The 23775-nt window shown below is 37.0% G+C and overlaps 1 protein-coding gene and 1 pseudogene across 4 annotated transcripts in view; one reads left to right on the top strand and one right to left on the bottom strand.

The window, feature by feature from the left end:
• PCNX1 (pecanex 1) overlaps window positions 1–23775 on the top strand; it is a 255281-nt gene that overhangs the window by 208702 nt on the left and 22804 nt on the right. For all 4 annotated transcript variants that reach the window (XM_069092081.1, XM_069092078.1, XM_069092079.1 and 1 more), the window contains 3 exons: window positions 7725–7875; window positions 21533–21763; window positions 22624–22898. In XM_069092081.1, the coding sequence (XP_068948182.1) occupies window positions 7725–7875; window positions 21533–21763; window positions 22624–22898 (657 nt within the window). The remainder of the gene's footprint in view (window positions 1–7724; window positions 7876–21532; window positions 21764–22623; window positions 22899–23775) is intronic.
• Window positions 16542–19185, bottom strand: LOC138164358 (type 2 phosphatidylinositol 4,5-bisphosphate 4-phosphatase pseudogene; annotated as a pseudogene).

Raw genomic sequence — 23775 nt, forward strand, 5'->3', positions numbered from 1 at the left:
ATTCTTTAATCATCTGTACTTCTTAGCCTCCCTGATATCCTTTAAGACTTAACTCAGGTGCTATCCTTTTTGAAGCCCATTGCTGATTCCTAATTTCATCCTGTCCACCCTACTTCATAATGCTCTCTCCTTCTGGCATGCAGAGACATGAAGGAGCACAGTATAAATTCCCATAGTATAAATAATTACTCCTACCAATGCTGATCACAACCCATTGAAAATTTAGAGAAATCCTAGGCAGTTGTTTGAGACACATGAAGTTGTGGCGTGTGGTCTTATATAGCTGACAAATATTTAGAGACAGGATTTTAAGCCCTGGTCTTCCTGACTCCTAGCCTAGCACTCTATCCACTATGCCATGAGTCTCTATTTCTTCTGGAATTATAAGTTTATATTTATTTCCCCGTGTATACGTTGTTATATAAACTCCTTAAGAGAGAGATTGACAGCTAACATGTATATCCTGCTTTAAAGTTTGAAAACTGCTTTACAAATATTATCTCATTTGATTCTCACAACAGCCTTATGAGGTAGGTGCTATTTTTATTACTCCCATTTTGCAGATGAAGCGACTGAGGAAGGCAGAGGTTAAGTGACTTGCTCAGGGTCACACAGTTGTTAAGTGTTAGAGGTAGAATTTGAACTTCATGTCTTCCTTACTAAGAATACTGAAGTACTCTTAGTACTTACTATGATAATTTTTATTTTAATCAGCCAAATATACAAGTTTAGTTTGCTACCATGTTTTGCTTGGACCTCTATTAAGAAATGAAAGTTTTTCTTTAAACAGAAGCTAAGGTTAAAAATTAACACCAGTTCCTGTCAGAAGGGAGATAAAAAATGAGAAGAGAGCTGAAGTAAAAGAGGGATGGAATGAAGGAGGGGCCCCCTCCAGGACCATGCATGAAACTAGGATCCTGTACATTTATTATTCTACTCATAATGTAAAGATTGCATGAGGAAATATACAGATGAATACCTTGTAGATTTTCTTTAGGCTTTTTCTAAGTCACCCTCTCTCCACTAAACTGACATACCCTGTGTAATGATTGTTAGAACTTTTTCTAGCTTCTTTTCCTTCCCCTCTCCATACCTTAGTCGTCACCCCTGTCCCTTACCATATATTCTGAATCGAATGAATAGTAAAAAGATCCAGACTTTTCAAACTGTTACACATACAAATACTTTTCTGCATACTTCTGTTCCAAAAGTAGTATCCTTGCACATAAAATAAAAGTTTGTTGAAATAAATTAAATATAAATTAGAATATGAAATATATTTGCATTAAACTTCTTCTTCTTTATCTGAGAATGTAGGCATTGTTCCACAGTCCTAGAGTTTCTTCTTTTAGTCTTTTCATTCAACAAACATTATTTTCCATAGTTACTATTCTAAACTTTTTCCTTTCTCCTTAAATCCCCAATCATATCCCCCTACATCCTGTAGTCGTAAATTTGGATTCTACTAGTATTTTTCATGACCTTTTATGCCTTGGATCTCACATACTACTTTATTTTCCTTGTGTTTATACATTCTATTTTAGCTTGTGTTCAAATTATTTGTGCTATCATTGTTTCCTACTTGACTCTTAAGTTCCTTAAAGAGAGGGATTATGACTTGTCAAAATTTTGTATATCTTCCAGTACCTTTCACAGTACTCTGTATACAGCAAATACTTAATAAATTTTTTAAAATTAAATTGAGTGATAGATTACAACATTCAGGGAATTGATTGAAGCTCACCAAATACACAATTGCAGTTCTTTTAGGCAAAAAAACTCTGTATATATGTTGACTCATATCAAAAACATGCAAACATTTTATTACCAGGAACAATGAATGACTTGCCCTGAAAGAAAATACAATTATCCCTTCCACACTGTGACTTTCTCCATCATGATTTCAATATATCACAGGTCAGTATAAGAAATTAAATGGGAATTTTTTAGGGAGTTTTGTGGAAGCCAAAGATAATACTCAAAGCCCAACAGACAACAAAGAAAAAACATTTAGAAACTCAGAAATGCATAAAATATATGTATAGTGGTATGTAACACTATATCAACATATTTTATCTTTTAATAGTAATTTATTTTATCTTTTATAGTAAAATATTTTCTCTTTTAATAATAATTCAGATTTCTCTGGTTTGAAGGGAGGGCCAAAAATTTTTACCTGGATTTCCCAGATCTCGGGTTCCTGTGTCCCTAACCCCTGTAATGTGGAAGGGGTACCTGTATAGTTAGGTCTAAGGCCAAACCATTACTCCCTCCTGCCTAGAGCATTTCATTTGAGCATTATCTCCTTGGACATAGTCCCTGTTTGTCCTTTTCCTCTCCACTAGGCAACACGCTGTTGCCCTGCTTTCTTCTTTCTTCTCTCTTTTGTTCCCCTTCTTTCCAAAGTGGCAGTTAACTTATCTTTTAAACTTATACTAATAGAAGAAAACTGTAGGGATACCTTGGGGCCCCGCCTTTAGTTCCTAAGCTACATAAGAGCTTTCTGGAGTTAATACATAATTATTTGACTTTCCTATTAATTTTGTTGTATTTATTATATCAAAGACCGTGTTGCCGAGTGAATAGAAAGCTGGCTTCAGATATAGGAAGACCTGGGTCCAGGTCTTGTTTTGTCCCTGACACACATGATCTGTGTGTGAACTTCATCTAGTCAATTAACTTCTCGGTACTCTAAGCAACTCTTTAAGATTTAAATAAGTCTTAACTGCAGCTCTTTAAGACGATGAGTAAAGAAAATACTGTCCTGCATTAGTAGAAAGTTTGCTCATCTTGGAGTTATCCTATGAGTTAAATCACAGCTCCAGTTCCTATTCCTACTTCCTTATATAAATCAAATAAAACAGTAAAAATATAGTATAACAAGGTTAGTAAGAATAGCCCTCAATTGTAACTGGGTTACTTGGATTGCTGTCCTCACATTTAGGTCACCTCTCAGTTTGCTGTTTTATTCATTTTCACATTTAATCATGTCATCTTGAGATCTAGGGTTGTCCAGGAGTATGCTCATGTAGCACTTTTTTTAATAAAATTTCAACATGTGTATCCCAATCACCTAAGTTCAGAGCCCCCACCCTTGTGTTTAATATTATTAATTTAATAAACCTCCTATTTGAATAGTAGTTACTCATCTTTACATACTAAATCCCTTGATTTCCTAGGATTAAATTAATATCATAATTAATGAACATACAACTTGTTAACAAAATCATTAACAAAACAAACATAGATAACTCTTTACAATATTTTAGTTCTGAGTATAATCACAATTAAAATCTACTACAAACCTCACTATAATGTAGAGGTATTATCTTCCCTTCTGAAAACTGTAGTCTCAAATCATTTAATTTGCTCAGCATAACAAAGTTTCTTTACAAGAATCCTCTCCAACTTCTTAGCATGATAAAAGAAATGTCTGTATCTTTGACTCTCTTCTCACTCTCCACACTTTCTCACAGATGCTCATATATTAACACTGCACTTGTACACACTCTCCTTAACTCTGTAGGGATTATTGGTACCTCGCAGATTTACAGATAACTATATTACTACAGCTCTCTCTCACTGAGAAAGTAAAATCTCCATAGCTTCCATAGGAGAATACAGAATAGGAATTACAGTAGGAATCAGGACAGAGTGGTTAAAATCCTATAAGATAATATTTAAAAAGTATTTTAAAATGACTCTTCTCTTTTGAAAATTGATTACCACCTTCCCCAGGTCAAATGATTAACAAAATATAAGCTGGAACAAATAACTTACCTCAAAACCTACTCAACCTTATTACTATCTTCCTCTACTTTTTCTGCCTTTTTTTCTTTCTTTCTCTCTCTGCCTTTCTTCCCTTTATGTATCTTTCTCTCTTCCCATTCCAATTGATTTATATTTATCAGTCTCTTTCTCCTCTGTCATTTTCTTTTCTCTTCCATTTTCTCCTTTATCATTCTTTTCGTTCCCCCTTTATCTCCTCTCTTCCACTTCTAATACCTGCTCACATTATTAGATCTGAAATATATTTTTACTTTTTGTTCTTTCTAATTCTAATTCTAATTTTATGATTCCTTTTCTTAATTTAAAAATTGAGCAAGTTGAATATTTTGTTTCTACTTCTAAGGAAGAAAAAACAAATTAAATTGCTGTTCTCTATGTGGCCATCAATTGATTATTTTCCCCATGATCAATGAGAAAGAGAGAAAGGAAGAAAGACAGAGAAATAAAGAAACTAAGAAATCACTTATTAAGTGCCTTCTAAGTGCCAGGCATTGTACTAAGCTGTATAAAAGCATTTACAGATATCTTATTTGATCCTCAAAACAACCCTAGAAGGTAGGTGCTCTTATGATATCCATTTTATACTTGAGGAATCTGAGGCAGGCTAAGGTTAACTGACTTGTATAGGGTCACATAGCTAGTATAGTCTGAAGCCATATTTGAATTCAGGCTTTCTTCATTTTAGGGTTAGTGCTTTATGCACCGTGCTATATCTAACTGCTAGATGGAAAAAGTTTCCCTACAAAGAAATTATTTTAAGTATTATAAATATAAATTTTTATAGTATTATAATATCTTCCTATTCTTTGAAAACTTCTGTGAAGCTTTCCCTGATCCTCTTAGCTAGAAGTGGTCTTTCGCCATCCAATTTTTAATCTCAGCCACTCTCAATCCTTTTATACAACTTGATCATATTATAACTTGTATATGTTGTGAATATATTTTATCTTCTCTCTTCTCAGTTCCCTCAGTAGAATATTAACTCTTTCAGCACTGGGACTCTCATATTTTTCTTTGTATTTTCAGTGGTGTTTAACAAATAAAATAAAAAAGTAGGTACTTTATAAATTGTTGAATGTTTGAAAGGAGTAAAGATTAAATAAGGAATAAGATTGAAGATGATTTTAAAAAATCATCAGCCCATAAAATTGGGGCAGGAATAGTTACTAATTTGTCTGAAAAAAATCCAGAAGGTTTCTTGGACTGCACATTATGAGTCAACAGGATATTAGGATGGTCAAGAAAACTAATAGACTCTTGGGCTACAAGCAGAGAAATATAGCTTCCAGGAATAAGAAAGGAATGATCCCACTGTATTTTGCCCTGGTGAGACCACATCAAACAACAGCATTTATATTTGCTCAAAAATATGAAATAAATGGGAGGTGACTTTGGCAAGAGATAGCAATAATGTGTGGGGGGCGGGGATGAGGGAGTTGTCAGGAAAAATTTTGGCATAGGAAATGGGATTTGGCGTGAGCTTTGAAGAAAACTAGGGATTCTAATAGACTGAGGTAGAGATGGTTTATGTCGCAACAATGGAAAATAGATAGCCTGTGCAAATATGCACAGAGATAGAATATCATGTGTCAAAAAAAACTTGAAAAGGTGGGTGGGGGCAGTATTTTGAAATGTTTTAAATGCCAAACAGACAGCTTGCTTCCTGGAGTCCATAGGGAACCGCTGGAGTGAATTAACCAAGGGAGGACTCAGACCTGTCCTTTAGGAATATCCCTTTAAGGGTCCTTGTGTGAGGGGGTGTACTGTAATGCCAAGCAAAGGCAGCTTCCCAAGGTTCAGAATACCAGCATAGGGGCTCTCCATTTTATTCAGTGACAAATTAAGAACAGAGAAGATCAAAACATGACATCATTCCAAATACAGCATTTACTAAGTGGGATTAAATAATCTCCAAGGACCCACCCCTGGACCTTACATTCATTCAATCAATTACAAAGTCCTGGTTCTAAATACCTCTCCATCCCTAGGCTGTACTTTCAGTTAGTCCACCACAAAGCCCCTCTTCTCAAATGGAGATTAGTTTCCAAACATAAGTAAAGTACCTTCATTTGTTCAATCACAGAGCACAAAAAGGTCAAAAGTTCCCCACCCCTGGATCACAATTGAATCTACCCCAGAGTTACATCAAGTTTAAGCACAGCACTTAATACCCAAATGGAGGTCTTTTCTTCATCTTGACAAGAGGCAAGTTCTCAGCAATCTTAGTTCCTGGGGAGACAAGGCTTAGCAAGGCCACGAGATACATTGCCAGTCCCTTCATTAATTCATCCTCTGTCTGTAGAACAGTCCTAGAATCCCTGAAAACATTAGCAAAACCCTTTCCCAGGATTTCTGTAAACATACAACAAGAAAATCCTTCTTCAGGGCTTCTGAACCAACAGAAAGGTTCCCAGACCCCTGCAACAACAGCACTGTCCTTCACCAGTGGACAGTATTCACTCTCTGTCTGCAGGACAGTCTCAGGGCTTCTTAACCAAAAGCCAGGTTCCAGGACTTCTTCAACAAAAGGACTGTCTTTCACCAGTGGACAAATCTGGCAAAACAACATCAAAACAGACAAAGTACCAGCAAAAGAGCCATGTCTCCTAAGTCCTTGGCAGCTCCGGGGGCAGGTCTCAAAAGTCCAGGGCAATTCAAAGTGGCCCCCAGCAATTCTCTCAGTCTCTCTCTGCCTCCACGAGGTGCTGCTTCCAAAAAGTTCTTCTGCCTCTCTCTTGTCTCTCCAAATCTACGTCACAAGCTCCTCCCAGTTCAGGACTTTCTTTTCACATCAACAAGGCCATCCCACAGGTGGGATTAACAAGCTCTGGGTTTTAACACAATCAGTTTGAAAACCAAGCCAATACAGGGGAATCTTTAATTGCCATTACTATCACAGGGGGGATATTTTGTCAAGGAGACTCACTACACATCCTGAGTGTGGTGTTCATTCTGGATGCCACAGTGTAGAAAGGACCTTGTTAAACTAGAGAGTGGCCATGGGAGGACAAGAGATTTGGAGGGACAGGGTTGTCTTCAAGTATTTGAAAGGCTGTCGTGCAGAAGACTTGGGTGCAATGGGTGAGAGTCACAACCAGGCAGATCTGACTTCATATGAGGATAACTGTAATAATTAAAGCTGTTCCACATCTGTAAAATGTGTTGCTTCTGGATTTAGAGTGACTTGAAGCAGAGACTTTATTATTGCTTGTCAGATATGTTGTAGATTAAATTCTTTTGGGGTATTTATTAAACAAGATGGTCACTGAGGTTCCTTTCAATTGTTATATCCGTAGTTAGCATTTGCATAATGCCTTAAGGTTTGCCAGTTGCCTTACCTGTTATCTTAATTGCTCCTCAAATTCAATTCACCCTCCACTTATTTGTCTTCCTGTATTTTGTTGTTCAGTCATTTCAGTCATATTCAACTCTCTGTGACCCTATTTGGGGTCTTCTTGGCAAAAGATACTAGAGTGGCTTATCATTTCATTCTCTAGCTCATTTTACAGATATGGAGGTTTTACAGACAGAGGTTAAATCACTTTCCCAGCTAGTAAGTGTCTAAAGCTAGATTTGAACTCAGGTCTTCTTAACTCAAGATCTGACACTCTATCTACTGTGCTACCTAACTGCTTCGTGTCTTCCTATATACTTACCTTTCATTCCACTACTTTCTATATAAGTAATTTTAAAGAATGTAAATAAATATATATATATATATATATATATAGTTTCCTCACAAACAAACATATTTTGAAGATAAAAGAAATAGAAAAAAAAGTTCACTATTTTAAATTATTATGCTTGATACTTTATTTCTTTTAGCTTCATCTTGGCTTGTTTTAATTTGTAGACATAACCAATTTTTAATTTCTATGGAGATGATAGGAGGGATTTTTAAAAATATGTGGCTTTCTCTCTCCAATAATCAACAGTAATTTGGAGTCATTCCTGTATGGCTTACATGCCTTATTTAAGGGAGACTTCCGTATTTCTTCAATCAGAGATGAATGGATCTTTGCTGACATGGAATTACTAAGAAAAGTGGTAGTCCCTGGAATCCGCATGTCACTTAAACTGCATCAGGTAAGAAAATGAGATAGTTGAGTTACCTGTAACCCAATGTTAAGTTAAACTCACTATATCTGCTTTTCAGATATATGCATATTTTCATTCAATATGCAATAAAAATGTATTTCTGGCATAACAAATTCTCTACATTATAAATATGATTTTTCTTATAGGCAGCTTTCTTTTTTTTACCCCACATGATTATTGAATTTTACTAAGACTTCTTTACCACTTATCCAAAGGTATAACAGTAACATTTTACTTGATTAATACTTTTATAGAATGTGTTGGTTTAAATTAAATGAAACATGATTTTTAAAAAACTTTCTCTTGAAAAAGAAGTCTTCCTCTCATTTGTGATGGACAATGGGAGGTGTAAACGAAGGACAAAAATGTTAAGTAATAAAATGCATTCTCTGTAATTTCTAACATTTTTCTTTCACAGGTGAGGTTTATATTAGGAGGAAACTGATCTTTTGGTGAATTTTAAAAGAATAATTTGTGGCAGATAACTTGAGATCAAGGGAGCCCTAAGATCTATTGCCCTAGTTCATTCGAGGGCAGGAGTTGTCTTACTTATTAGTATTCCCAGCACTTAGTATATGACCTGGTTTATAGTGCTTATGGCTTTTTCCTCTCCCCACCCCCAACCCCCTTCCTTCCATTAATTCATTATGTCTCTCCCCTGGGTGAATGTTAGCTAACTCAAAATACAATATAACCTGCTCCCTAGGTTATTAGAACTTAGCCACTCATTGAATTACCGTGTTTCCCTGATAATAAGACACTGAATTATTAATTTTTATGGACAGAAAAACACCAGAGGGCTTATTTTCAGGGGAGGGCTTATTTTAATGAACATTGACAGGAATTTTAATAAACAGGTAAATGTGAACAAAAAAATGTACCTTTATTCAATAATGAATTCAATAAAGAACAGGATGACACGCTCACTGCTGCAGCTCTGGTTGGATGCAGCTTGGAGCGCGGCATGCGTTTCACGGGGGGGGGACGGTGCATACAGAGGGTACTGTAATGTAGCATGTAGCACAGGGGTTCACCTTCACTACAGTAGCAATCTCAATAGGGCTTATTTTCGGGATAGGTCTTATTATCAGGGAAACACGGTAGAAATTTCATTTAAAATGTTACTTGTAATAAAAGCTACTTTGAGTAGTTAGTCTTCCTTTAACAGTCTACTCAGAGTAATAAACACTGTTGATGAGACCAAATAAAGCATTTAAGAACCCTTAGATCATTTAAAGAACTTATCACCAAATTAAGTACTAACACTTCTAATAATCAACTTGACAGTGTTATCATGTCTGATCAAAGAGACTGTGATAAGACTCATTAAAATGCATCTGCTGTGCTTAGACTTCATTGTCTCTCTGTTCTTTTGGAATAAAGGTTGAATTGCTCATTAGGAGATTTAAATGTTGTAATTAAGTTGTTAACTTCATTAGTTGCTTTTAAAAACATTATTAAAATGAAGGATACCATAAAAAAAATTTCTGTGAAAAATGGAGCATTGTTTTTAGGATACCAGTTAGAAATGTGGAAAGTCCATTTGGGATTTTAGATAAATTTCACCAATTAAGAACTGTAGCCAGGGAACAAAAAATGAGATTTAAAAGAGTAAAAGACTGGTGGTTCTGGTTAAAACATTTCGGGAGAGAAAAATTTTAAGCAAGTGATTATTTTATTACAGATATCTCTACATGATGCACAATTTTTTTGCAAAGTGAAATTCTCCAAATGCAAAACTCTTATCAGATTATATTATTTCTGTGAATAATTAGTGACATATTACATCCCTCAATTAATAAGAGAAAAAATTTTAAACACAGTGTCTCTTAGCATCATTATTTAAGGGAGACTTATTTATGGACTATTTTCAGTAGCCTCCTAACTGGATTCCTTGTCTTCCCTATCTATACATACACTCTGATTAAGCTTCCTGAAGTGCTTCTTTGAGCATGTCACTCTCTAGCTCTAGTGAAAGTTCTGTTGTTTCTTACTCTTACTAGATTAAGTCCAAACCCTTTACCCTGACAATAAATATTCTTATACTGACCTGTTTGCCCATCTTTGTCTCTCTGTTTCCCTGTGCACCAACTAAGTTGGTGTATTTAGTATCTGCCTCTAACATGCTTTATACAATTTGTACCTTTGTACATGTACCTTTACTCATGTTCTCCCTATTTCAGTCTTTCGCCTCTTGAAATCCTAATTACCTATTACTATGTGGTCCATGGTGTTTTTTTTTTCCTAATATGAATGAAAATACAGTGGATTGCCTTAGACATCCCTATACTTAGAGTCAACTTTCACGAGGAATGTAGTCCCGAAGTGTATAGATGCCTCTGCAGTGGTGACTCCTTTTCCAGGACCATTTCACTCTTTTGCTCTACTCAGTAATACCTTTTAAAGGCAGGGCAATGAAAAAACAAAACAAAAAAAGGGTAGGACAATGCTAATTATGGATAAGGTTTAATGGAGGCAGTTAGAGTTGGAAGGGCCTAGAATTTGTCATTCTAGAGGAAAGAATCAAAGGCCATTAACTTAGTTACATCTAAGACAAAAGCTTTAGCCATTACCAAAGTGACAGGTCTTTTTCCTCTTTGAGTTACAGGATAGCATACTAGTCTAGTATGCCAGAGCCAGGTATCAAGCAATCACAAAAGCGTTGAAATCCTTGACAGCATTGTTGATCACATTGAAGTCCTATGACTAAGAGTTAGTGGGGCTTCATGAAGACAAAATCAAGACCATCTATTCTAATTTTCTTTTTTGATAAGGTTATTTGACTTGTAGATCAGAGGAATGCCTTAGACATAGTCTGTTTTCATAAAAGCATTTGAAATGGATCTCAAAATATCCTTATAGAAAATACGAAGAAATGTGATCTGGATAGTAGTATAGTTAGGTGAATTTGAAAGATAACACAAAGCTAAAAGAGGTAGCTAATGCAATGGACCATAGACTTAGCATCCCAAAAGACTTTAGGCTAGAATGATTAATGTAATGTAGTAAAACAAAATTTTTTTTGGATTCTTTTAAAATTTATTTTTCTGTTTTATCAAATGCTTTATTAATTTCTAGTTTACATCATTCATTTCTGCAAGATTTTGAGTTACAAATTTTCTCCCTGTTTTTCCCCCTACCCAGCACCCCAAAATAGCGATCTCACTGGATATCCCCTCCTCCAATCTTCTCTCTCCCATATCTTCTCCCATACCCCCTACAACTTTCTAGTAGGTCAGAGTGGATCTCTATGCCCCTGTGCCTATATATCTTATTTCCCAGTTACATATAAAATAATATTAATAATAGCATATATATATATTTTTTAAACATTTGATTTTAAAACTTTGAATTTCAGATTCATTCCCTTCCTCCCTTGTCACCCACCGTTACTGGGAAGATAAGCAATTCAGTATAGGTTGTACATGTGTAGCTATGCAAAACATTTCGATAGTAGCTATATTGTAAAAGACTGACTGTATTTCCCTCCCTCCTATCTCATCTCCCACTTGTTCTGTTCTCTACTTTGATCCTGTCCCTTTTCAAAAGTGGGTGCTTCCAACTTCCTTACCCCCTAGCCTGCCCTCCCTTCTGTCATCCTCCATCTCATCCCCTTCCCCCCTACTCTCCTGTAAGGTGAAATACCCTATTTAGTGTGTATGACTTTCCCTCCCTAAGTCAAATTCAATGAGAATAAGGTTGACCCATTCCCTTTTGCCTTCCTGTTCTTCCCCTCCATTGTGACCATTTTCCTTTTCCTCTTCTATATGAGATAGTTTACCCCATTAAGTCTCTCCCCATCTCCTCTCATAAGATTCCTCTCTCACCTCTTAACTTCCCCTTTTAAGTATCATCCCTTCCTATTATATTGGTCCTGTGCCCTCTAAAAATGTATACCTGTACACATATTCACATATGTATTCATATGCCCATATACCCTCCTATATAGACATATACATGTATGTGTATGTGTGTGTGTGTGTGTATATATATATATATATATTTTTTTTTTTCCCTTCAACTATTCTCATACTGAGAAAAGTTTCATCACTTACAATTATTGTTTTTCCATGTAGGGATGTAAATAGTACAACTTTGATAAGTTCCTTATGATTTCTTTTCCCTGTTTACCTTCTCAAGCTTCTCTTGCTTCTTGTATCTGAATGTCAAATTTTCTATTCAACTGTTTTTTTCATCAAAAATGCTTGAAAGTCCTCTATTCCACTGAATGACCATATTTTACTCTGAAACATGATACTCAAGTTTTGCTGGGTAGGTGATTCTTGGTTTTAATCCCAGCTCCTTTCACCTCCAGAATATCATATTCCAAGCCTTTAGATCCCTCAGTGTAGAAGCTGCCAGATCCTGGGTTATCCTGATTGTGTTTCCACAATATTGAAATTGTTTCTTCCTGGCTGCTTGTAATATTTTCTCCTTGATCTGGGAATTCTGGAACCTGGTTATAATATTCCTAGAAGTTTTCTTTTTGGGATCTTTTTCAGGAAGTGATCGGTGGATTCTTTCAACCTCTTATTTTGCCCTCTGGTTCTAAAACATCAGGGCAATTTTCCTTGAGAATTTCTTGATTTTTGAATTTTTGAATTTCTAAATTCTTTTTTTGATCATGACTTCCAGGTATTTCCATAATTTTTAACTTATCTCTTCTGTATCTATTTTCCAGGTCAGTGCTTTTTCCAATGAGATAGTTCACGTTGCCTTCTATTCTTTCATTTGTTTGGATCTGTTTAATAGTATCTTGATTTCTCATAAAGTCACTAGTTTCCATTTGCTGCAATCTAATTCTGAAGGAATGATTATCTTCAGTAAGCTTTTGAGATTCTTTTTCCATCTGGCAAATTTGGCTTTTTAAGGCATTCTTTTGCCTTTTTGAGACTCTTTTGCCATTTGAGTATATCTGTTTTTTATATATCTATTTTATCTATATCTATTTTTTTAAGGTGTTATTTTCTTCAGTCAGGTTGTTGACTCTCATTTCACAATTTTTCTTGCATCATTTTCATTTCTCTTCCCAATTTTCCTTCCACTTCTCTTATTTGGTTTTCAAAATCCTTTTTCATGTCCTCTATGGCCTGTAACCAACTCATATTTTTCTTGAAAGCTTTTAGTACAGGAGTTCTGACTTCACTGTCTTCCTCCTGTTCCATGCTTTGATCCTTTTTGTCCCCAAAATAGGAGTGTAAAGTGGGTTGCTCTGCTTGCTTTGCTTCCCTCTTTTGCTCATGTTGCCACTCAATTACTTAATTTTTGGGCTTTTTGCCACAATAGGCCTCTACTACCAGACAGGGGAGTTTCATCCCAAATACTGGGGTTTTCTCAGCTGCCTAAGGTATCATTTGGATGCCCTCTCTGAAGCCTCCACACACTCTGGCAAGCTGGTCACACACCCCAGGACCTCCACCCTAGACCGCAATCCAGATCCAGGCAGGTTAAAGCAAGAGCGATTACCCCTCAGACTGGTTGCTTAGTCCCCCTACAATCTGCAGGCCAGGAGCTGAAGCTGCCACATGGTGTAGGCTGCACGGCTGTGGCACTTTAGCGGCTTTTCTCTCCAGGGGATAAAGGCCGACCACACTCCCAAACTACCGGATTCCAAATTACACACCAAATTGACTTCTCACTTTGTCCTTATTATCTGTGGACTGATAATTCAGGAAACCACTACAGTGGCTGGTGATCTGAATCCCTCCAGCCGGTGGCTAGTCAGGCCGCCCTGGGGCTAAGACCTCAGGCTCATGCGAGGCTGAGATCGGCTTCCTGGGCTCTATGCTGGTTGCGGGAGGTTAGCTTCTTTGTGTCATTTTGTGGGTTCTGTAGCTCCAAAGTTTGTTCAGGGCACTCCCTTTTACATGAATTAGAGGAGGTGAGAGCCGGAGCCCTGAGGAAGTCCTGTTTATACTCCGCCATCTTGACTCTGCCCCCAGTAAAATAAAATTTACTAGAGAATATTAAAAGTAAACTCATTTGTCTTTTTGAGAGGTGTGAAGTGGTACCCCAATTTGCATCCGTAATTAATAGTGATTTAAAGCATATTTTCTTTTTTTTTTTTTTAAGCAGTCAGGGTTAAGTAACTTGCTCAAGGTTACACGGCCAGTTGTTTCTGGTTGTGGTGCTAACTATCAGAGCCCAGATTCGATCCCAGGTCATCCCGACACTGGGGCCGGTGCTCTTACTCACTGAGCCACCTGGCCCACCCCTAAGCAATCGGGGTTAAGTAACTTGCTCAAGGTTACACGGCCAGGTGTTTCTGGGTGGGTGCTAAGTGTCTGAGCCCAGATTCGATCCCCAGGTCATCCCGACACTGGAGCCGGTGCTCTTACTTGCTGTGCTACCTGGCCGCCCCTTTAAAGCATATTTTCATATGTCTATAGATAGCTTTGATTTCTTCTTTTATGAAAGTTGCATTTTCATATCCTTTTACCATTTATTAATTGGTGAGTGACTCTTATTTTTATATATTTGACTCAGTTCCCCATCTGCCTATGAGAGATGAGGCCTTTATCAGAGAAACGTGCTGTAAAATTTTTTGCTATAACTTGTCTATGGGACCTTTTAGCAAAATGTGGTTTCCCTGATTATCTCTTTTAATTAAGTCCATTTTGACTTTTAGTAGTTAGTATTTGAACCCAAGTCCCCTGGTTTGTTTCTAATACTCTTTCTTACTGTCTTACAGTACAGTGACTGCAAGATGAGAGTAGAGTATACAAGGTAGTCCTACATTAAGAAAGTACATTTATGTGAAGGAATCCCTGAACTAGATGGATTCTGAGAACCATTTGAGTGAAGGTTGATCCAGGCAGAATCAGAAGCAGTATTGTAATTTTATCATACTCTGTATACTGTTGAAACAGAATAATAGCCACAACTGATATTTAAGGTTTATTAAGTTCTTTACATACATAATATAATTCATTTGAACCCCCCTTCCAAATCTACCCAATTAAATGCTCTCTAACTCTTAAAATTACTTCTACTTAGTATGTGAGACTGAGGGCAGGAACTGTTTTGGTGTTTGTTTTCCATTTAGCACAATTATTTTGCAAATAGGAGCTTAACGAATATTTATGAATATTTATTGAATTGAATTTGATCTTCTCTACAACCCTGTGATGTAGGAACTACTTTTTTTTTTAACCTGATCAGTCATTTCATAAATGTTGGGAACTTCTGGTGAGTAGCTCCCCAGCATATACAGATTTACAGCTTCTCTGCATCTCAAGAGTTTTAGAAGGGTGGCCCTGGCATCACTGAGAAGGGAAATGACCTGTTGGGTCGCATAGCCAATGTGGGGCCAAGGCAAGACTGGTACCCAGGGCTTCCTGAACTGGAGACTGCTCTCTCCTACATTGTTCTTCCTCTGTAAGTAGTATATCACACTACTACTGAAAAAAAGGAAATAAATGAAGCATTTGAGAAACAGACCATTAATGTGCCACAAAAGCAGGATAATTGTAGTGATGGCGGGCCTCTCTTATCTAAACATCTGTTGGAGCTCTTTCTCTTTCAAAAGTTTAAACAGCTAATAATTTCCTGGCTTAATTATAATTTTAGCCTTTAAGAGGTGATGGAAACAATGAAAGAAACTCCTTTTGTGAACCACATTCTCTCTCTGAGAGTAGAATTTTTTTTTAACTTTTGAATAATTATCTTTATTAGTGTACTTTAAAAGGTACATTATAATGCTGAGCTACTGCATTTGTGCATTAATCATCATTTACTCTTTGAAGTTTACACTTATTGTATTCCAAATTATCTTCAATGTCTTCTTGACCAAATTAGGAACAGAAATATTTTTAAATATTTTCCTATTTCTGCAATATCTAACTAATTTACTCCAACCCCCATTACCTAAAAACTACTAGCTTATAAAGAGCTCAGGACGTTCTCTCTCAATTTTGCAAAAAAATTGGTTTTCAAAATTGCAAAGATGGTCATTGTGAGAGCTGGTCCCTTAACCCTTGTGAATTCTTAGAAAACTAAGTTGCTTCTTGTTGCTTATTCCACCTTATATAAAGTGGGCATTTAATTGACCAGCTATATTAGGATGAAGTGGTAAGACTAACTGTAACTAACTGTAACTGTAACTAACCTTTTAGCTAGCACAAAATGTCAGTAACCCCCTTTCCATATGATCAGTATAGAATGGCCCCCAAGGGGAAATTTTGCCACAGTCAGATGACAAGAAGCAAACCAAAGTAACCCTACCTTTTTTCAACAAGATAGGTATATATTACAATACATTATATGAAACACTTGCCCTAGACCAGGTAAAGGAACTCCTACAAATTACTAAAATTAAGTCCATGAATCTACATCAGGGCTTTTTAGGACAGACAAATAAAATCAGGAAAAAAAAAAACCAACTTCTGGCATACTTGAAAAGAGACATTTATCCAACATTTTCTCCCATACTGAACAAATGATTATTTTATCATTCTATTTCAGTGCTACCAAAATATTTCTTTCTACCTGAAAAACAAACATACAGTGTTTACAAATGTTTTCCTTCTAGTAATAGCATCACAGTATTAGAAAGTAGATTCAAACATTGTGTTTTGAATAAGGACACTATGATCCTCTGTAAAAGTTACAGTAAGTTCTGGCAGAATGCTAAATGCTTAGTAAGCCACTTTGATATAGTTGTAATTAAAATCTAAGTATGATTATGAGGTTATTTTAGAAACACTGATTAACACTTCTTGCTCTTAAACACTTAGATAATAATGTAACTAAAAAAATTTAAAATAATGAAAAGGAGATGTAAAACCTAAAATGTGAGTGAAAAATTTTAAAGGACCTTATAAAATAGGTAAATAAACATGTAAACATAGCTTTATTATTCAGAGCTTGAAAATCTAGCAGCAAAACAGATTCTTTGCATATAATGCAGTGCAATGGATATTTATTTTTTAAAAAGACCCTCCTCCCAACTTGGAACTACTGTAGTTAGAATGGAACCCATCAAGGAAAATTATCTTTAAACGTCCACTTGTTTTATCCAGAACTGCTAAAGATTCTTACCTGCAGCAATCTATCACTAGAAGCAAGCCTATGCAAAACTGTGCTCTGGATAACTGACTTTTATGGCTCCCCAGTAACAAACTTGGATAAGGCAGATCAAGCCTAAAAGCAATTGCCCAAGAAACATAGGTTCCATGAAATCGCCTGGCAAAATCTTGTGTACCAACAGTTAATCTGACTTCAATGAAAATACATATCATTCCAGTGGTAATATTTGCACAGCAACACCTTCACGGAAGTGCACTACTCACTGAGGAAATTTTTTTGCAGTGTAGGCATTTTACTAGATTGTTGAACCTCAGAATTTCCAGAAATTCCACAGAATTGTGTTTCCACTGTGCCCACATACTACTCGCATCCCTTCTGGTTGGATTGGTAATGCAGGCTGAGCAGGCTGTTCTTCAGGAATTAGCATTACTGGGCCCAAATTAATAATGCATCTATAGTTGGGTCTTAGACATCCTATTTGCTGAGATGTATCTTTACAGATGAGGAGACAATTACATGGACCTCTAACATTTCTTCCCTGTTGGTGGGTTTTTGATTGGCATAGCTTCATTGCAGACTGTACATTTCAGTACATGTTGGTGAAGTTTGCCATCTAAATTGATTAGAGATTGGCACACGCAGCAGTTTATTATAGGAACACCACTGGCATCTGGACTAGCAATGGCTGTGTAAGGAGGTGGGAGTTCTGCTTGGGGACTGTTTTCCTGCAAATATGCAGTCGGAGTGACACTTCCAGAATGGGATGCTGACAGCAAAGGAGAGTGTTCAACCACTCCATCAGTAACCATGACTGTAGCAGGAGCTCAGCTGAGAAGAGAGGCTGAGGGGCCAGTGGCTGCCGCCTCTGCTGCTGAAGCTGCTGCTGCTGATCGAGAGTAGAATTTATATGGAAATAAATTGGAGTTCCCTATTCCATATTAAAATTCATCATTGTGACAGAAGGGAAAACTGGAACTAGTCTGACATGGACACAAGGTTTTAGGAGAGCAGATTTCAAAGGAAGTCTAGTAAATGTCCCGTAAACTAAAATTCTATGAAGGAAGTCACCTCAGAAGGGATGGGGAAACTCTAGATACTAATTAGTTACACTTGGCATAGTGTTTTTAAGTTTGCAAAGTACTTTTCTCATAACTTGAATGTGAGGTAGTTGGTACAAGTTTTTTATCCTCTGTTTTACAGATGAAGAAACTGAGGAAAATAACTGTTCAAGGTCTCAGAACTAGTATAAGCATCTGAAACAGAACTTGAACCCAGGTCTCCTAGGAATCCAGCCTTCTTTTTTGCTATGCTGGCAAAATTGGCAAATATGATTCTACATCTTTGCAAGATGATAGGCCCCAAGGAGCTAGAATGCTACAGAGCTAGCCCAGAATTCTAGAAAGGGAGATAAATTAGCCAGTTTTCCAAAAAAGGGAAAGTTTGGAGGCTGCAAACTAGAGGTTAGTGAATTTCAATTTCTGACAAAATTCTAGAATGTATTATTAAAGGAATATTTAGGGAATTTCTACAAACCAAAGCAGTGATAACACTTCATCAACAGCAGCTGGTAATGCCTTTCTAACCTCATTGTTTATTTTCGACAGAAATACTGGGTTGTTAGAGACAGGATATAGATAGTGCCTGGACTTAGAGTCAGGAAGTCCAGGGTGTGAAGTCCTAGGCAAGTAACTTTATCTTTCTGTTCTTCAAGAAACTTTTTAGGAATCTACAGTGATGGAAGAACACTAACGCTGAGAGTTTCCATGTTGGTGAAATAGCTCCTTATAACTGTTTTATATTCTGTACTTGTTGATAAAAAGAATGCTATATGTAGGTAGTGTTCAGTAAATCAAGCAAAGTATTTAACATAGTTTCTCATTCTATTCTTATAGCAGAGTCATGAAAGAGTTTATAATTTCGTTAGGTGGATTTGAAACTCTTCAGATAGACCTACAAAATAGTCATTAATGGTTCAATGTCATTTTGTGATAGGATGCCTCAGGGATTTTGTGTTTGATCCTGTCTTTTCAACATTGTCCATCATTAATTTGGAGAAAGATAAAATTGGCATGCTTATCAAATTTGCAAACCTAAGAAGGAGAGCTAAAATGGTAGAGGACAGTGTCTGAATGTAGAAAGTGTTTGATAAGCCAAAACATAGCAATTCATATGAAAAATATTTTGAAATTTTATTGAATTGCAAGCTCATTATGTGTTAGTAATTTGTTATGGCAGCTGAGAAAGCAACTGCAATTTTGTACTATATTATCTAGGCCAGTCGAAATAGTTGTGCCACTGCCACGGTGAGATCCTATGCTGGTGCTGTGGTCAGCTCTTGGAATCATGTTTAACGTGCACACTTATAAGCTAAAATGTATTCCAAGAAGGATGCTCAAGATCATGAAGGGCATCAAAATTCATGCTACATAATCATCAGTTGAAGGTTTCAGGGATATTTAGATATGAGAAAATTTGTAGGGGATTTCAAGTATTTGAAAGGCTGTCATGTGGAAGAGGGAGCAACTTTGTTCTGCTTGACTGTAGTGAGTGGAACTTAGAGAAACCTGTTTAAGTTACAGAGGTAGATTCAGATTCTGTGTTAGGAAAAATTTCCTAATCATTAGAACTGTTCAAAAGTTGAATAGCCTCACTCTACAGATAATGAATCCCTTTTTTTTTTCTTTTTTTTTTTTTTGCTTCTTGGAGTGGGGAGGGCAATTAGGGTTAAGTGACTTGCCCAAGGTCACACAGCTAGTTTTTGTGTTAAGTGTCTGAGCCTGGATTTGAACTCAGGTTCTCCTCATTCCAGGGCCGGTGCTCTGTTCACTGTACCATCTAACTGCCCCAATGAATCTCTCTTAATAGAGAGATTCTAAACACAAAGACTCAGTGTTGGGGAAGAGGGTAGTAAGAGAACATCGATGGTGGATTGGTTTTTCCTCGAGTCAGCTTTGCATCAGCTTCTTTTTCTTCATGGCTGTTGATATCTAGTATTGGGTCAGTGGGTGGGCATCCTCCTTCCTTTTACTCTTTGCCATCTTAAGGTCACACCTCTTTGCTGCGTGTGTACTAGCAGAAGTGTGGGGAATTGTGGCAAACTTGAACCAGATAGACCCCTTGTGTTTGTGAGAAAGGAAGAATTCCGCTGTGGCACCCCTGTTCATATGCAAGCTGAGGACTGGTGTTTTCCTCCCAGAACCTCCATTCAAGGAAGATGACAGGGTCATACAATTTTCTTCCTTGCTGTGTGGCTATGCTCTTCCAGACTTCACCATCATGTCCCAGACCAGTGTCTTTGTCCTCTTCCCTCTTTAATTTTCAGCTTCCTTTTGTGTATTGTCTTCCACTATTAGATTATAATCTCCTGGAGAGAAGGGACTATTCGATTCATTAAAAAAAAAAAATTTCCAGCAGTTAGCCAGTGTCTGGCACATAGTAGGTACTTAATAAATGTCTTTTGATTCATTAAAATATTGGATGACCCCCTTGTCTCAGGAAATTTGTAAAGTTGATTCCTGTGGGATTCCACAATCACCTCACTACTAGTTTTAACTCTTTTCAGAGCTTTGATACAGTTCACTTATGATTTGTCTGTAAGTTAGAATATTGTCAAAGTAGCCCATAACTTACTATGAACAGGACTGTGTCTCCTTCCATTTCAGCATGTAGCAAAAGAGGAAGGAAAGGAAAGAGGACCTCATATTCCTGCCATCACAGAAGCTTCTTCCGCTGCCACATAGCCGAATATAGGCAAGAAAATAGGGAAGCTTCTGAAGAGCTGAGTTTAGGAACAAACACTTGGAACAATCTCATCATTTTTCTCTTACTCTACCCTCTTTGGTCTTGAGCCTCACAGATCCTAGAATCTTTATTGGCCATCTAAGGTAGCTTCTCACTGAAGACTGCCACATTTGGATCCCTGGGTACAGTGATAATGAATATCAGTCTTGTATCTATGAGGAAAATTTCTATCTGGATTTGAGATAGGAATCATCAGAAACCTAGTAAAAATTTGTTTTTAGATGACAAGCATATATGATATGGCAAGACATGATTTTCAGAGCATTTGTTTATTAATATGTATAATCATATTCTCTTTGAGAAAACAAATCTGTCATAACCATTGTGTCATCTTAGTTTAACATTAAAATTAGTCATGACTTAAACAGGTTTCTCTAAGTTCTGCTCACTACAGTCAAGCAGAATAAATCTGCTCCCTCTTCCGCATGAGAGCCTTTCAAATCCTTGAAAGGCTATCCCCCACAAAGCTCTTCATATCTAGACTGAGCATCCCTCCTACCTTCAAGTGATGATCATGTAGCATGAATTTTGGTGCTCTTCACGATCTAGAACATCGTTCTTGGGATACTTTTCACCTTATCTGTGTGCATCTTAAGCATGATTCCAGGAGCTTGTGAGGGGAAAAAAAGTTATCTTTGGTGAGTAGCAAGGGCACATTAACAAAATAAGGACAGTGCTCTGAGAGAGAGGTAATCCCTTAGATTGGTTGTAAGGAAGTGGCTTAATGGGAGTTAATGAGAGATGCAGATATTTAATTTACGTTAAGCATTGTTCTTTCTTCTTTAAAAAGCTAATAAATGTTGTTTTCCTTGCTCAGGATCATTTTACTTCTCCAGATGAGTATGACGACCCTACTGTGCTTTATGAAGCCATCATGTCTCATGAACAAAATCTGGTAATAGCTCACGAAGGGGATCCTGCTTGGAGGAGTGCAGTCCTCTCCAACTCGCCTTCCCTCCTTGCTTTACGCCACGTGATGGATGACGGCACCAATGAATACAAAATCATCATGCTCAATAAGCGCTATCTTAGCTTCAGAGTTATCAAAGTAAGTCCCTTAGAGACAGATTTATATCAGTGAGAGCGCTTCATGAGCCTGGGGGGCTAATCTATGGTTGGGTGTTTCACTGGGATCATTTGAGCTCCTTATAAGTTACCTCAGAATTTCTTTAAAAAACAAAACAAAACTGTGACTTTCCTGTGGATAGAACACCATTGCCCCCAAGTATGGCACTATTTATGAGCACTAAATTTCACAGTGATTTAGTCTTATCTCAAACTTTTTATGCGCTTTTAAATAAAGCCTTGACATCATTAATTTTGGTGAGCTTAATTATTGTTTAATTAGATTTTGGTTTAATTAGATTTTGCTCTCTTACCCACTGTCCATGAATCTGAGCAGCATCTATCTTAAGAAATTTTGCTACAATAACTGGTGCCTGAGTAGCAAAAATGTAACTTTTCCTTCATAGTAATTAAATCTCATCTCAGTCCTCTCTTGAGTTTCTAAACCATAATGACTTCATTTTTCTTTTTTATGTTTCTCAGACTCTTCAGAAGACTTAACTTCCAAATTCACACTTTGGTAGTTTGAAATGTTACGTTATTTGCGACTGTTTCTTTCAAAAAGTCTAATAGCCCAGCTTCATTCTATGGTTTGCATCTAGTATAAAGTACTAAATATAAAAGAAAAAAACCCCAGCATCTTTCTTGGTTTTAGTATATGTCAGAAGTGGTTAGAACAAGTTTTGTGTAGTCACGTTAAATTTTAACATAATCATGGTGAAGGAAATTGGTTAATTTATCTTCATTTATATTTGGGTACTGATTTTCCTAATTCTTGTGATAGCTTTTAGAGTTGTGAGAAAGACCGTGCTTGGTTCTTAGACAATTTCCCCGTGTTCACAGGTGAATAAAGAATGTGTTCGTGGCCTTTGGGCAGGGCAACAACAGGAGTTAGTTTTCTTGCGCAACCGTAACCCAGAAAGAGGGAGCATCCAAAATGCGAAACAGGCCCTGAGAAACATGATCAACTCATCGTGTGACCAGCCTATTGGGTACCCCATCTATGTCTCACCCCTGACAACGTCTTACGCCGACAGCCACGAACAATTAAAGGACATTCTTGGGGGGCCTATCAGTCTGGGAAACATCAGAAACTTTGTAGTATCAACCTGGCACAGGTGAGCTAAGGGGAACCTATAGGGGGAGAGAGGGGATGGTGCCACATTTCATGATATTAAATTTTAGTTCTCTAGAACTTTACGGATGGTATTACCTATGCTTCCAGCAATTACAAGCTATGTTCAGGTGACACTTGATAAGATTTTTGGTAAAAAAAGATCATAATTATTTCATCACAGAAAGTACTGTATGTTTATTAAGGCTTGTGATAGTGTATGTATTACAGATGTGTGGCTTCTTTTCTGACACTGAGTCACTGCCCAAGACACAAAGATGACTTTTTCTGTCTTCAGTTCTCCATGTATTCAGTGTGCACACAGATTCTTGGCTCCAGTGTTCCTCTTCCCTCTTATATCTCAGGAGGTTTGGGACTATGGAAGTCTTTAGATCACAAAGAAGCTTTAGAGACAAGGGAGTTTCTGAGTCTTTGGAAAGAAAACCAAAGAAACGGGCAGCATAAAATCTTTACTTGATTATTTTTAAAAGAAGCATTGGTGTGGTAATTTGAAGAGCTATTTGACTAAGAGTCAAATAGACATCCTGAATTCTTTCCCTAACTCTGTCACAAATTCCTTTGTCTCTGGCAAGTTGCATAAACTCCCACCCACAGACTCCATGTTGATTTAAAATTAATTGTAATACTGTATTTTAAAATTATGAGAGTACTGAATTTACTAAATGCAAATATCTCTGAGAGTTTTCTCCTTATTTCCTCCTGTAGCAGCAAGTACCTCAAGCGTCCTCAGGGTTTGCTGCCAATACAGGTTCTTAGATCTGCCTTGTTAAAGGAAAGCAACTCAAAATGGGTTAACAAGCTTACTTTAATCAGTCAGACATATATCATTTACCTTGTTCAGGGGAAAAGGTCAGCACCCC

The sequence above is a fragment of the Petaurus breviceps genome, unplaced genomic scaffold, assembly GCF_028583685.1.
Source record: "Petaurus breviceps papuanus isolate PSGF00001 unplaced genomic scaffold, PetGlider_PUasm1.0 189, whole genome shotgun sequence".
Taxonomy (NCBI): Eukaryota; Metazoa; Chordata; class Mammalia; order Diprotodontia; family Petauridae; genus Petaurus; species Petaurus breviceps.